Source organism: Colossoma macropomum, unplaced genomic scaffold (genome assembly GCF_904425465.1).
Source record: "Colossoma macropomum unplaced genomic scaffold, Colossoma_macropomum, whole genome shotgun sequence".
Lineage (NCBI taxonomy): Eukaryota > Metazoa > Chordata > Actinopteri > Characiformes > Serrasalmidae > Colossoma > Colossoma macropomum.
Window position 1 is genome coordinate 15826501 of NW_023494788.1, and position 16869 is coordinate 15843369.

The window sequence follows — 16869 nt, forward strand, 5'->3', positions numbered from 1 at the left end:
CTGTACTTTAATTACAGTATCTATCTGTCATGCTAAAAAAGCATGTTGTGACATAAAATAACATAATGTATTACGATACTGATAAATACCGTCGTTGCCCACTTCCACGTGTATGTCAAATTAACTTTTGAGGGCATACCTGTAAAGCATGGTACTGAAATTGTCTGACATGAAGTCCATTTTAATACATTTACATCTTATGTGACTGTCTTAATAAGAGAATAAAACATCTTTGTACATATTATGAATATATTGCAAAGTACATTGTGAAACAGTTTTTGTGAAGAACACACTTCTTAACCTCTAAGCTCTTTCATGTCTTGTATATATTTTTCTCCACTGCAGTCATTGACTCAAATCAAGCTAATAAACTGCTTCCTGTTTACTGCTCTCTTTCAGGTGAATACGTGGTGATGACTGTCTACTTTCACTTGAAACGGAAAATGGGCTACTTCATGATTCAGACATACATCCCCTGCATCATGACAGTAATCCTTTCCCAAGTGTCCTTTTGGATAAATAAGGAATCCGTGCCCGCCAGAACTGTCTTCGGTGAGTATTACTCACAAATCCCTTACAATGTTCTGGCTTTTTCTCTCACATAGGCTCAAACATTTCCATTCTCATGCAAATATAGAAGAGGAATGGAATTGAGAGAAAAGTGTGGCATGCCTCTCTCTCTCTCTCTCTCTCTCTCTCTCTCTCTCTCTCTCTCTCGCTCTCTCGTTTCATTTTTAATGACTGTTTCCCCAGTTTCTGACTGTTTGATTCTGACTCTTCAGCTGAATAAGGGATAATTGTCTATAGACTTGAACAAGCCCATTTCTGTTTCTCTCTCTTTCTCTCACACGTTCAGTCTCTCACACATGCACACACCCCTCCTGTTTCTTTACCTGGGGCAGCAGAGATGCTGAGAATAGCACGCTCTCATTCTTTGCTGCGAAAATGTACCATTGACCCACCTTCAGGTGGCTGCTCACAGTGCGGCGTGTTTGGAGCCCTGCCAGCGGAATGGGCTTTTAAGTCCTGCATGAACGTGTGGTTAGTGACACCAGCATGAGGCTAATGACAGCATTTAGAGAGCGTGAGAGCTGCAGAACAAGCGAGGGCCGAGAACATAGTGTTTAACGGTGGACATGCTATTTCAAAGGAGCATGGCATGGTGTCATAGAACCGTAACCCTGCGTTACCTCGCGTCTCACTGCCAATACTTTCAGAAACTTAGCTCATTTTTATCTTTTTTGAAGGTCTCTATGTGGTTAACAACTCCTTTATGATGATTTAGTCTTCACACTGGTTGTATTTATAGGAATTAACAGGATCATGTGACTTACCCATGTTACTTTGTCACATAATATGTTTGTGATATAAGAAAGTTATCAGTGACTGAAATGTTTGGACTGTCTTTTTGTACTTTTTATTATTTTTTTTTTTACATATTTTTTAATCGCTTACTTTGACCTTTCATTGTTTTTTTTTAGTATGCAGGGTTTTCCCAAACATGTCCAGACTGCTTTTTAATGGCCAGTGCACCTACAGAAATATTGTTTTGACTGGTGTGATGAGTTAAAATCTGCTTTTGGAGTAGTTGGGACACATGTCCACACATAATTCAGCATTTAGAATTGGAGCTTTCTGTGTGCTACTGTGTTTTCACTATATACAGTCGTATGCATAAGTTTGGGCGCCTCTGGTCAAATAACATAATTTGATGATTTTCCAAGTGAAAATAAGTTAAGACATCCTCTACAGGGAACACACTCCTGCACACTTTAATGCACAATTACTGTTTATTTGCTGAATTTGACATATTAGGGGAAAAAATGAATAAAATGTTATGAAAAGTTAGGCCACTTTTTTATTTTTTAATTAATTTATTTACTTATTTATTTATTTAAATAAATAGAAATTTGGCACTAAAATTTGCAGAAAAAGGCCATATTCAGCTTCCTTATAGACGACGTGTTAACTTATTTTGACTTAAAAAATCAACAAAACATGTAATTGGACCAAATGTGTTTAAACATTTACATGCAACTTTATTTCCATACTCATATATTCTTCAAAAGTTTGGAAAACTTTTTGATGTTTTGAATTAAATAATTCATTACAAGACACTACAATAATTATTAATCAAAAAACATTTTATTCATTTTTTCAGAGAAATAATAAAGTGTAGTTATAATCTGTTCAATTATCTGTTCCATTATCATTATCTGATCATTATCTGATTTCTGATCTCACTGGATTCTGGATATTAGCCTAATTTTCAGTGTTATACTTTCATTTTAGAGTCATCTATAGCTCCGCTCTTCATTCTGGACAGCTCCATTAATTATTCAAAACCTGTAAAGCTGCATAGCAGGACCATATTGGAATCATATTCCAAACGAACTAAATATTTTTATTTCCATTTTTGTCAACTGTTACTTGCCTGAATCGTTTAAACACAACAGTTGCTCTTTACACTCTGTGAGAAAGTCATAATGAATGGGCCAATAGAAAAGCTCCAAAATCAGTTCTAATAAAACCTCTTTACATTGAATTACATTAAGTTAAGAACATTTTTTGTAGTAATGTTTGTGCTCCCTTTTGGATTATGTTTATGATGGACTCCTACAGTATGATGAATTCTGCTGAGAAAAAGGGGTTTGAGTGATGAGGCATTTGCTAGATGGCCAATGATGATGCAACATGACATACCTAATGACTCACTGTGCTGATGCATGGTGCTGTATACTATTTAGTCATACTTCTCTGATTAGTGATGTAAACGCTGAGTGTACTCAGTTTGCTTTGAGCATGAGTACTGTATACAGGTCTGTTTAGTGCTCTGAGTCACTGCTGTGCTTAAAGGTATAGAGAAAAATCTAATTTGAACAGTTTTCCCCTTTACCCCAAGTGTAGTCAATCAGCAATGACCAATGTTCAAAAATTGCTTCTTTAGTTTGTAGTGCAGCAATGTGGCTAATGTAGCTAAGAGCTAAGTAATGGAAGCAGCACTTCACAAACTGCAATCTTCAAATAATATCAAGTAGATTATATTTATGTTTATGTTGTTTCCAACAGTGTATAACTTGCTGTTGTCTATAAAAATGATAAAAGTTCAGTCAAAATTCAAGCCTCAAGATGTCTGCTGCTACTGTTTTTAGCTGTGGAGTTTTATTACATCTGTTTTTACACATATCATTGTCATACAGTGTGAGAAACCATAGAAAGTCTATTTGAGATTAATTAAATATTAATTGATATTAAAAAGGAAGCTTACATTGCTTTTTATCTACATTAGCATTGTAGCAAAATTAAAGAAACACACTTTAGACAGTAAATATGTCTTGACTGATCTAGACTTCTGTAAACTGAATTTTTTGCTAAACATTTCCTTCAAAGGGGAATTCCACCGATTTTTGTAAATTTCAGTGTAATTCTATGTTTGAGATAAACAAAGTCATTTAGAATGTTTTGATGTAAAATTGTTCATTGTAGAGATCTGTCCACAGTGTATCCTGCCTTCTGCCCAATGACTGCTGGGATAGGCTCCAGCACCCTCACGCGACCCAGAAGGATAAGCGGTTTAGAAAATGTGTGTGGGTGTGTGTGTGTGTGTGTTCATTGTAGAGAAACATACTGACCCAGATTTCTTTACAGTGGTTGTGATAGAAACCAGGGTTTGCGAAGTCTACAATGCAAATTTAGCCATTTTATTTACTGTCCAAAACCACCAGTGAACTCACACGAGTCTTCAAAATGTTTATATGTAATGCTGATGATGGTAAAACTGTGATGAACTAAGTTTTCTTTGGAGACTATTTAGTCTTTCAATACCCTGCGTGTACCACTCTGGTTTAAAAAAAATAAAACTATATTTTAGGTCATAACCTTCTGGAAACTATCGTAAGACAATGTCTCAGACATCAGGCTGTGTATTCATACCCATTTCACATAATAGCTTTTATTAAAGGGGCTTTTAGAAGTATTAAACACTTCAGGAGTCTGGTTCCTATCACTACCACTGTGAACAATTCTCACTCAGTAAGTTTCTCTAAAACAGAGCATTTCACATCAAACCACTCTGAATGACCTTACATCTTAACCACGCATAAATTTAGAACAATCAGTAGAATTCCTCTTTATCCAGTGCCCTCACCCTGAACCCAGCTACAGTCGATTCAGGGTCATGATCCTTTCGTTGGCCCTTCTGGGGCATTCTTTGTGATCTTTTTTTTTGGACTGTAAAGACAAAAGAGAACTAAAGCAAGGCTTACATTTGTCTTTTGAGAGTATATGACAGAGAACATGTGCGGTCCCTCAGGCAAAATGTGGCCTGTGATGCATTGATCACTCTTCTTCTGCATGTGGATGTCTGAGTGTCATAAACTTTCACAGAGAGAAACAGAGGAAGGAGAAAAAGATAATAATTAGCCAGTGCAGTTTGATGCAGTCCAGTGCGCACGGTTTTACACTATGGCTGTTTTCATTTGAAACGGGCCAATTAAATAAGCCAACTGGCTGTTGAAAATACATTTCGTAAGAGAGTTTTCTACTTGTCAGTTACTGTCATGATTGTGTATGTGCCTGGATCTCTTTAAATGTTGGATGTGTTGTGGTTTGTGTGTTTGTGTGAGGGCGTGTGTGTGTTTGCGTAAATATTGTCGCAGTGCCTCTGCCCACTATGTGATGCAGTCAAGTGTGTGTGTGTGTGGGAGGAGTAGGAGGGGGATGCTGGCTGCCTTTGTGTTTGTTTGTGAGTGTGTATGAGAGAGGGAGCGTGCATATGTATGTTTTTGTGTGTGTGTGTGTGTGTGTGTGTGTGTGTGTGTTTGTGTGTGTGTGTGTATGTGTGTGTGAGACTCAAAGTCTGGCAAGCTGGACGCTTCATGGCAGGGTTGTGTTCAGGGAGACAAAAAAAATCCAATTTCCAGATTTTAATTAAGAATGAATTAGGAGCTCCCCCTTGTGGCTGAAAATGTTACAGCATGCTATTGTAGTATATTACTGTTGTAATAATACAGTTTTACTTTCTTGCCTGTATGCAAAAAATGCTTCTTACTGTTAAAAGGGATTCAGAACTTTTGCAGTTATTCAACAACATAAACATGCAATATCTGTCTATGCCGATGACATTTTATTGTATATTTCCAATTTTGAATCTATCTCAGATATACTAGCAGCATTCACTAGGTTTGGAAATTTTTCAGGTTATATGATTAATTGGATCAAGTCATCTCTTCTCCCTCTTAATAAGAAAGCCAAAGAAATTCAGACATCACCAGCATTGGTCTCATTAATTCCTGTAAAGAGTCAGATTACTTATCTCGGGATTGACATAATGGCCTCTCTGCAAGGTATTCTTGATACAAATTATGGTAAAACTCTGACTGAAATTCAAATTGATACAGCTAGATGGGCAAATATACCATCTTCATTACAGTCTAGAAATGCGACCATAAAAATGAATATACTGCCACGTATTAATTTTTTAAGTGCAATGATTCCTCTGTCACCCCCGGTAATCTGGTGGAAAAAGCTTGATTCAGTAATTCGCAAGTTTATTTGGAATGGCAGGCAACCTAAAATGAAATTAGGTACATTGTGTTATTCTAAAATGAAAGGAGGTTTATCCTTACCTAATTTTATAATGTACCATAAAGTTTTCCAACTCCGTGCCTTAAAGGTCTGGTTCGACCCAGTCTCTCATGTTCCTTGGAGACAAATTGAGGAACAGTTAAGTGTGCCTATCAGACTTCAAGATGTATTGTTTTCCGGATTGTCCATAAAATTCTGTTCGCTAAACTTTGGTCCCATTATGACCAACACTGTCACAAATTTCAAAGCCGTGGAAAAAATATCTTGGTTATAGTGACCAAGGTCATTTACAAACCCCACTTTGGCATAATAGGAATATAAAATCTGGTACCAAACCTTTTACGTCGGAGCAATGGAGAAGACAGAATATTAAAACTCTTGATGATATATTTAATTCAGAGGGGATGTTAAGCTTTGAAAATTTAGTAACAAACTTTAATATACCAAGATCTTCCTTCTTTTTTTTATTTACAATTACGTTCAGCCCTTAAAGCATATGGAATTCCATGGGGAACAGGCCTCAAGCCACATCCAACTTATAGCTGGGTCGTTAATGCACCACCACATGGTCTTGTATCAACTATATATTCTCACCTTACTGAAACGTTGTATAAGAAGCTCCCAATTCAGTCTATCTGGGAAAAGGAACTATCTGTTAATTCAATTGATTGGAACATAGTATGGCGAAATATATTTCATGCATCAAAGAACCCCAATCATCAACTGGTCCATTTTAAATATTGTCATAGGTTATATTGGACACCACGAAAACGCTTTCTTACAAAAACTGCAGTACATCCCTGCTGCAACTATTGTCCACAACAACCAATGGGAACTTTTTTGCACATGATGTGGGAATGTGGGGATGTTAATGACTTCTGGATAAAGGTTACTACCATATTATCTGCCCTGGTTGGACAAGAAATTCCCGTGGATCCAGCTGTATTATTGCTAAATGATGACTCCAATTTAAACTTAACAGGCAAACAAAGGAAGATGTGTCTCACTGGTTTAACATCAGCTAAAAAAATTATTCCACAGAGGTGGCTTCACCCACATAATCTAAGTGTACGACATTGGCTATTTCAACTGCATGACATAGTTATGTTGGAATTGGCCACAGCTAGGATTAATAAAGGTAAAACATCTACTCTTGAGACATGGAAACAGATTTGTTGTGATGTGACAAAAAGATTGGAACAAAGGCTGTGAGGTACATCTTGTAAGCTAACATTCTTTTTTCTTTCTTTTTCATTTTATTTTTTGAAATGTCATCCTTTGCACTAAATCTTACTTAGTAAATAGTATAAAGTATGTACAGGAAATGGGGATGGATGGACCAGTGGGACGGGGAGGGATGGGGTGGGTAAGGGGGTTGTTTTTTTTTATTTCCTGCAGTTCTGTAATGTTGTGATAAAATGCTGCTTGATTAACAGGAAACAAATTAAAAAAAAAAATTGATCACAAAAAAAAGAACTTTTGCACAGTTAAATAGTTAAGATGTAAATAAAATCATTCAGAATGGATTGATTGGGCAATGTGCAATTATAGAGAAACTTAAATAGCCCAACTTTTTACAGTGGTGGTGATATGAACCAGACCTCAGAAGCATTTAAAGCCTCAAAAAACTACCCTAAAAGTCAGTTATTACATTAAATGGCTACAAATATGTTTGGCCTAAAACTACCTACTTCTTTGGCCTATTTTTTAAAATAAATGGCAAAGAAGTAAATGCAGTGTATTATAAAGCAAAATCAGTACCCATTTTTTGTCTAGATTTCAAGATAATTCTAACACTATTTAAATTTTTAAAAATCTAATTCCGTTTGGAAAATTCCCCTGTTAAGATGTCCATATGTCAGTATGTACTTTTTGGGTCTTCCATAATTCTCTGTGTTATTTTATTCATGAATGACATCTGGTACAACCAAGCGTCTTTCCAGAATACAGCATTCTGTGTTCTCCTAGTATATGTGGCCCATGGCCCTCACTGTTCACTCCTGGCTGAGTCTAGAGTGCATCCGTTCCTGTTTACCCCCATTGTGTCTGAGTGTGTTCCCGTTTCTGTAATCTGGTGCCTGACCTCATAGCACAAATTAAGACAGAGCAAAGGTAGAGCTGGAGCACTGACCCCAACACTGGGCTCTTCCAGGTACTTTGGAGACATTTAGCTTGACTGAAGTAAGGCAGAGGCTTATGTAAAGTGAACTGCACAGTCACAGGAAGTTCTCTGGTAGACAGGAGTAAGGTGAAGAAGTGGACAGCCCTGTCTTTGTTTTTGGGTGATGGCAAAAACACGCATGAAGGGATTCCTACTACTGCAGCACTGTAGAGAGAGAAATATCATTCTGGAGACACCACTGGAGACATGTAGGATATTCCATGTCTGGGTTCATTTCATTTTATGGATTATTGTACTGAAGTATTGTATTATTGTATTGTTGTTTTCAATGCTGTTTACAAATGCAAGGAGAGTGTATGGTACATGACTTGATGTAGTATATAAGAGATCAAAGATAAATAAATCAATTTAAAAAGCATATCAAAATCATGCATCACATTTTTTTTCATTTTTCTTCATTATTTGATTATGACTTCTCTTATAAAGTGCCCATTTTGGAGATATCTTTTTTCTTTTTTTTGGCTGGGGGAGGCAGTGATGATTTACAGTATGGCCTGTTTGAGACTGGGGCATATCTGTTCAAATTTGGCCTTCTGCATGTGCAGTATTTAGATCATGTGCTGTATTTCTAGTGTGATTAGTAAAGCCTTCCCTTTATACAGTTGTGTACAAATGTTTGAACACCCCCAGCCAAATTATAACCACATTTCCAAAAATGTTGGGATGCTGTGCAAAATGTAAATAAAAATGCATATGATATGCAAATCATTTAAACCATATATTTAATTGAAAATAATACAAAGACAACATATCAAATGTTGAAACTGAGAAATTGTATTGTTTTTTGAAAAATATATGCCCATTTTGAATTTGATGCCAGGAACACATTTTACAAAAGTGGGGACGGGGCAACAAAAGACTGGTAAAATTGTGTAATGCTAAAAAAACACCTGGTGGAACATCTTACAACTAAGTAGATTAATTGGCAACAGGTCAGTAACATGATTGGGTATAAAAAGTGAGTCTTTCAGAAGTAAAGGAACATAGCTAAAAAAACAGTATTGGCTGGCCATGATCTTCTCTATGTAAAAATAATTTTAAATAATCCTCTATTTCACAATTTTAAATATGACATTTTTCTGCAAATTGCAGTGCACAATTTATATTATTTTCCTGAGTTGAACATATTGGAAAAAAATAAAATGTAAGATATAAAGTGTCCCAAAACTTTTGCACAGGGCACTTTTTACATTTTATTTTTTTCTCAATATATTAAATTCAGCAAATAAGCAGTATTTGTTTATTTGTAATGCACAGAACTATGTTCTTTGTAGAGCATGTGCTAACCTATTTTACTTTGAACATCAAGGAACTATGAAATATGTCCAGAGGCGCCCAGACTTTTGCATTCGACTGTAGTCGAATATCTGTAGTGTAGAAGGCATTCAATTGACTGATATTGCTTTTTTCTAATGCTCTAGATTAACTTCTACCAGTTGTAATGACGTAATCCATGGGTCTATTCCTTTATGATCATCAAAATACATTGTTGTATCAATTTATTAAGTCACAGATTTCTTTTCAATCAAATAGAGTAGAATTAGCATACATGATCTTTGCTACCTCGACATAATATGCAATTACATATAATGTTAATTTTTTATTTTAGCGAGGAAAACTTCCTCAACAGGTTTTCCACACATTGCCTTTCATTTTAACCAACGCCTGCCTTTTTCTTCCTTATTTTTTTTTTGCCTCTCTTTTACAGGTATCACCACAGTTCTCACCATGACCACTCTGAGCATCAGTGCCCGCCACTCTCTGCCTAAGGTCTCCTATGCCACGGCCATGGACTGGTTCATCGCTGTGTGCTTTGCCTTTGTCTTCTCCGCCCTGATCGAGTTTGCAGCCGTGAACTATTTCACCAATGCCCAGGCAGAAAGAGCAAAGAAGAAACAAGCCAAAGCAGCTGCAGCCGCAGCAGCTGCAGCAGCCACCAAGAGCTCCACACCATCCAGCAAGGGCAAAGACACTGAGGAGGTTCTGCAAGTGAGTACAGTAACAAGTCCCCATCAAGAACGTCAATCAGTATTTACCGCCTGTAGAGTGAAGGTGTTTATTCAGAGTATATAATTCAGAAGCTAAGTTAACCTCTTAAATTGTAAGTTTATTATTCAGTTATTAATCTTCAGACAGAATAATATGTAAGGTTGTAATCAGTATCAGTGCTGATACTGGCACTTAAACACAGTATTGATAGCAGTGACCAGGATAAAGATAACACATAGCAACTTCTTACACCAGTAGATGGAACATAACAAAACGCTGGCGTAGTGGACTGACCAGCAGCAGCAAATAGTAAAATATTGGCACATGGTAAAATATGTAACACCAGTATTTCATGAAAAGATAGTAGCAGTGGGTGATATATGCCAGTTGGAATTCTTCCGAAGGTGTTTCACCAAGATGTCACAAATACACCAGATAACACAAACAGTGTAAAACACGATAACAGGAGCTACTTGCCTCAATGGCAGAACCAGGCTTCCTTCAGTAAATATTCGTCTCTCGCTGTGTAGTCAGTTACACACACACACACACACATTTTCTAAACCGCTTATACTTGTGGGTCACTGGTGGGGTGCTGGACCCTATCTCAGCAGTCATTGGGTGGAAGGCAGGATACACCCTGGACAGGTCACCAGTCCATTGCAGGGCAGACAGACTGAGAGACATATACATCCACACACACACACACACACACACACACACACACACACACACACACACTTAGTCAGTTACAGTTTGAGTTAATGTAGTTTAGGTTATCAAGGGAGCAAACATTAGACATATAGAAGGAACCACCGGTCTTTTGGGGTAATGATATCCTGTAGTCTTGGTTTAGCCTTCAGCAAATCAGTGTCCACTAACCACACCTGCGGTGCACCTCTTTGGTTCAGTTACATCACACAGTGGTTTACATTACTAATCTAAACTCAGCTTATCTTCTAAGTGTGTGTGTAAATGCCATTCATTAAAGCTGGGTACGATTTATTAGTGACTGAACACAGCTTAAAAAGTAGATTTATGTTTAGGACTTCAAGACAGGTTAGTTAGTTTTAGTTAGTTTCGGTATCAGAACGTGGCATCGGATGATAAGATCAGGTGTTGGTATCATTAAGGGAAAAAGAAGTATCAGAGCATCCCTATTAATCTGTAACTTAGAAGAGTCAGCAATTGAAGTGTAGGACCTCAGCTCGGACTTGCAGTTCAAGAAGTTAACATGCAAAAAAAACAAGCAAAACATTTTTAAAAGGCTACTGGCTTTCCATTCCAAACCAAAACAAGGATCAAGAGACCAAAAAAAAAGTTATTCACCCTGAATGTTCTGAAAAAGTAGATAGATAAAATTCTTACAGCAATAATTTGACAAAAATATATAAATTTTCCCCCACCCCAAACATAGACCATCATCCAAGGCGTGTTTGGTGTTTGAAGTTTGGTTCTTTAGTTTTGCGCTATGAGGCTAATGTAGCTTACAAGTAATGAAAGCACAGCAAACTGCATTCCTAAATCATCACTCAAACTGTGTCAAGTTAATATGTAAACTCATTTGGACATGCTTCAGGGATGGATTACTGACCAGGCCATTGGTGCCAGTGCCCAGGGGCCTTGGGGGGGCCCCCAGACAACAAGGCTTGTGGTGACTTGAATACTGCAGTGGACTGTCCCAACATTAGATTGTAAACATTACATAAATAGCTTTTGAATATTAACAAATATTTAAATAGATGAAATAAATGACAAGTGTATCTGTTTTCAGTTATTACAGACTCATATTACAGTTGCCATTTGAATGGCATGTCAGCATTTACCTTTTCATGTAGATAGGCCTACATCTGTTTTTGTATTACAACTCAGTTTGACTGACTGAAAAAAGAAGAAATTTTGATTTGAATCTTGCAGAGGAATCTTCAAGTCTTACACAAAACTGTTATGATATAGACACAACATGATATTGCACATTAATAAAGCTAATAAAGCAAATAATTCAAAACAGACAGAAATGGACATAAACACAAACATGAAATATTTACTTTTTTTTCCATCTCTTACATGCTTATGTGGTTTATGCAGTTTGTGGCAAGTTTGTGTCAGCTGTACAACACAAATTGGCAGGGCATTATCGTCTAGTATATGTTAGCCACATCAGCCCTACTTTAGCAAAGCTGAATTTACAGTCAAGTGAAAACTGTGTAAATCTGATTTTTCACTTTAAATTCAGTGAGAAAGTAGGCTGCTCTGACTCTAAGCTTCCTGAGAATATGTGGCCTTATGGTGACGTGACAGGGTAAAAGGAGCATATTTGTGGGAGGTGAATGTGTGCCGTACAGTATTTTGAAGAGATAATGTGTGGAAGCTTAGATTCAGGATTAAGAAAGGCACACAGTCCAAGCATGACTGCGCACATTCTCGTTTGGCCCTTTACTGCAAGGAAATGAATGGTCACTGCTTCTAACTGCACTGTAATCTCCTACATGCACTGTATGGTCTCTGGATACCATTTATAACCTTTTGGAGTTTACAGCCTTTTTCCTTCTACAAACACATCGTTTTTTAGTGACTTGTGAGTCAGTGTTCTGAAACCAGAGACCTACACAGTGTGTACCTGCAGGTACAACACACCTGCCATCCTAAGAGGCAGCGTAGCAGCAGATGAGGCAGCAGTGCTCATGTGTTTCACTCCATGCATGCCAAGCGTAATCCAGTGGTAGGGCTTACAGACATTATCCCTTAAATGTGCCTGTCCTGAACGCACAGCATTGCTTTCTCATAATTTCATCCGGTATATGTGACATTAGGAGGGAATATGCATGATGTTGACCTGCTATCAATGCAATAATGTTTCAACTCTACCTTAATGGCAGTAAAGAGCAGTAATTAAAAAGGCAGCAGTTGAAAGGCATCCCATGCATTATCACTGATTAAAAGAGCCTATAGCTTGATTGTATGGAGTATATAGAGGAAACCTTTGACTTTTGATTAAATTATTCCTGACAGCAATATGTACTGTTGCTTTTTGCGGTTATTCGTGTTTAACCCTCACCAAATGCATAGACCTCTGACATTGTGTTGTCATTCTTCAGGTGGTGTCACATTAGGAGCTTTGGGTTTAAGCTGATTTTCTGTGGGAAAAATGAATGGTATTTTGAAAATTGCTGCTATCGCTCCTAAATAAATACGTTCAAAATACAACCCCATTTCCCAAAACGTTGGGATGCTGTGCAGAATGTAAATAAAAATAGAATGATGTGCAAATCAAGTAAACCATATTTTTAAAGGAAAATACTACAGACACAACATATCAAATGTTGAAACTGAGAATTTTTATTGTTTTTTGAAAAAAAAATATGCCCATTTTGAATTTGATGCCAACAACACGTTCCAAAAAAGTTGGGGGAAGGTTTACCACTGTTTCATCACCTCTTCTTTTAACAATATCTTGTAAGCGTTTGGGAACTGATGAGTCCAGTTGCTATAGTTTTGAAAGTGAAATGTTTTCCTGTTCTTGTTTGATATAGGATTTCAGCTGCCTTAACAGTTCGGGGTCTCATTTGCAGTATTTTTCATTTCATAATGCGCAAAATATTCTCAGTGGGTGACGGGTCTGGACTGCAGGCAGGCCAGTTTAGCACACAGACTCTTTTAATACGGAGCCATGCTGCTGTAATACATGCAGAATGTGGTTTGGCATTGTCTTGCTAAAAATAAGCAAGGCTTTCTCTGAAAAAGACGTTGTCTGGATTGCAGCATATGTTGCCAAAACATGTTTATATCTTTCAGCATTAATGGTGCCTTCACAGATGTGCATGACACCCATGCCTTGTGCACTAATGCCCCCCCACCCAATCATGAATACTGACTTTTGAACTGTGCACTGATAACAAGCTGAGTGGTCTTTAGCTCAGAGGACACAGTGTCCATGATTTACAAAAACAATTTCAAATTTTTATTTGTTGGACCACAGGACACTTTTCCACTTCGCCTCAGTCCATTTTAAATGAGCTCGGGCCCAGAGAAGGCAGCAGGGTTTCTAGATCCTGTTTATATGTGGTTTCTTTTTTGCATTTTAGAGTTTTAACTTGCATTTGTGGATGCAGTGATGAACTGTGTTCAGACATTGGTTTTCAGAAGTGTTCCTGAGCCCATGCAGAGATTTCCACTACAGAATCATGTCTGTGTTTAATGCAGTGCCGCCTGAGGGCCCAAATTTCTCCAGAATCTCTGGATCTTTTAATGACATCATGTACCGTAGATGATGAAAAGCAAAAGTTCTTTGCTATTTTACGTTGATAAATGTTGTTCTTGAATTGTTGAAATACTTGATTGTGCTGTGTTTCACAGAGTGGTGAACCCCTCCCCATCTTAACTTCTGAAAGACTTTGTATACTCAATCACGTTACTGACCCGTCGCCAATTAACCAGGTTTTTTTTAGCATTACACAACTTTACCAGCCTTTTGTTGCCCCGTCCCAACTTTTTAGGAACGTGTTGTTGGCATCAAATTCAAAATGGGCATATATTTTGCAGAAAACAATAAAATTTCTAATTTTCAACATTTGATATGTTGTCTTTGTATTATTCTCAATGAAATATAAGGTTCAAATGATTTGCACATCATTGCATTTTGTTTTTTTATTTACATTTTGCACAGCATCCCAACATTTTTGGAAATGGGGTTGTACATTTTGTCCACTTTTTCTCCCAAATGTCAATGGATTGTCAGAATTACAACGTTGTTATTTAGTCAAAATACAAAAACATGCTGTAGTTATACTATAGTTTAAGTAACCGGTGTTACTTATAATCATATTAAAGTTTAATGGCAGACTTACTTTCACATGACATGTGCAGGAGGGTTAGCTTGCTTGCAACATGGTATGTGGCATTGGTTGTATTTCTGCTCAAAATGATCTGCTCAAAAAAATTCTTTGAATTTTAGGCTTTGCAAGCTCATGTTCTCTTCAAAGTACATACAACAGCAGCACTGGGAAGTTGTCAGAGAAAAAGAGAAGATTAAAAGGCAGAAATAGACGCTTTTTTTCGCTTTTGGCATTAAAGGGTTAAAGACAGAAGCGGCACTCTCATTATCAGTGCTCTCTGAGTTGTTTATGAGGAGAAAATCCCAATAAGAAATGATGTGAAGCTGACGGAAGTTTAATGGACTACCACCCGGATGGTGGATTAAGGGGTTGCCATGGCAACATGCTCAGTGCACATCTGTATAGGTTTTTGCGGAGCTACAGAAAGCAGAGGGGAAATTAATACTCTTTTTTTCCTAGAGAGAGAGAGAGAAGGAGGGAGAGAGAGAGAGGGAGAGGGAGAGAGAGAGAGAGAGAGATCTTTGAGCTTGCCACCACTTTACTCTCTTTCTCTCCCTTTATCTCTCTTGCTCTCTCTTTTCTCAACTCATTTCCTAGCCACCACAGAACACCAATTAAATGCAGTCTGCTGTTCTTTTCTCAGAGGATATGGTTGAAAAGCATAAAGAAATTGGACCAGCACATACGGGAAAAGAATTGCGATTACACAACTTATTATGGTGTGTTGTTTCTTAGTATCCGTTCAGCTTCAGGAGCTAGTCATTCCAACAGTAGTTGTTGGAGAATATAAAATGGCCCTAGCTTTATGTTAGAGCACACACACACACACACACACACACACACACACACACACACACACACACACACACACACACAGATACACACGTTCTGCCCTTTCTCATCAGTTGATAGTACTGTAGAGGCACAAATGCGTGTAATAAAGGCAGTAAATTCCACTGGCAGGCATTTATGTTGTGTACACAGTAGAGCTCAGCTCGTTGGCCCAGGCGTCAATACACACACACAGATACACACACCCCAAGGGTGTCATCCAACCGTGAGACCACATCAGTCAGGGCTACAAGTTTTCATCAGAAGTCCACTCACAAATGCCGTTTTTCCGCCAGTGCAGCACGATATGTTTATAGTTCCAAACCCAGAACTAGCTGTAGACGGGTCAAGCACTTGTGTCTGTTTCCCATCGCATAACAGAACTGTCAATGTACATGGAGTGAGTTCTCATGATTTCTCACACAAATCTAGTGATAACAGTTAAAACAAACAATACTAGCAAATGTGGAGAAGCTTGAAGCTCTGATTTATCTTTCACTCTGCACTTGGTTTTGGTTTTGGAGACAGCAATGCTGGTTTGCTAGTGTTTTTTTGTTTTGTTTTGTTTTTTAATGGTTATCTGACTCCAGTGACACCGGATGATGTTTGTATGACGATTGTATTTGACCCATCAGTGGTTTGTACCATTACTAGCTCCATCCATATGTTTTGGTTTGGCAGGCTTGGTACCCCAGCAGGTAACTAAATTCAGCACGGGTGCTCAGGTAGCGTACGGTGACAACAATGACAACAAAATGCATGATCACGAATTTGTGAAAATATTTTACCTCACTGTCCAGTGGAAAAACACACACCACACATTTGTTTTGTACAATGTAAAGAAATAGAGAGATTAGAAACAGTGTTTTGGTGTTTTCAAGGTGACAGTAGCTCATCTGTTGCTGCATAGTTTGTGTTTGTCATCCTCTAGTCATTTCATCATTGGTCACAGATCTCTGCCCACAGGACGCTGTTGGCTTTGGTTGGTGGACTATACTCACTCCAGCAGTGACACTGAGGGGTTTAAAAACTCCAGCAGCACTGCTGTGTCTGGTCCACACAGACCGGCAAAACACACACTAACACACCACCACCACATCAGTCTCACTGCAGTGCTGAGAATGATCCACCACCCAAATAGTACCTGCTCTACTGGGGTCCTGAACATTAAAGAACAGGGTAGAAGTGGGCTAAAAATGCAGAGAAACAGATGGACGACAGTCTGTAATTGTAGAACTACAAAGTGCACCTATATTATGGTAACTGGAGCTGATAAAACGGACAATGAGTATAGAAACTAGGAGGTGATTTTAATTTTATAGCTGATTGGTTTATGTCCCATATGTAGGTTAACTTAGAGGAAGATGCCCTGCAAGATAATACGCCCCATCACCACCACGGCCACGACTTTATTTTCTCCTGTGATCAAACAATGGGGCCAAATGA

At 37.9% G+C, this 16869-nt stretch overlaps 1 protein-coding gene across 1 annotated transcript in view; it reads left to right on the forward strand.

Annotated features, from left to right (window-relative positions):
• gabra4 (gamma-aminobutyric acid type A receptor subunit alpha4) overlaps positions 1-16869 on the forward strand; it is a 37716-nt gene that overhangs the window by 17257 nt on the left and 3590 nt on the right. Inside the window, exons 7-8 of the mRNA XM_036568624.1 lie at positions 400-552; positions 9477-9757. Of these exons, the coding sequence (XP_036424517.1) occupies positions 400-552; positions 9477-9757 (434 nt within the window). The remainder of the gene's footprint in view (positions 1-399; positions 553-9476; positions 9758-16869) is intronic.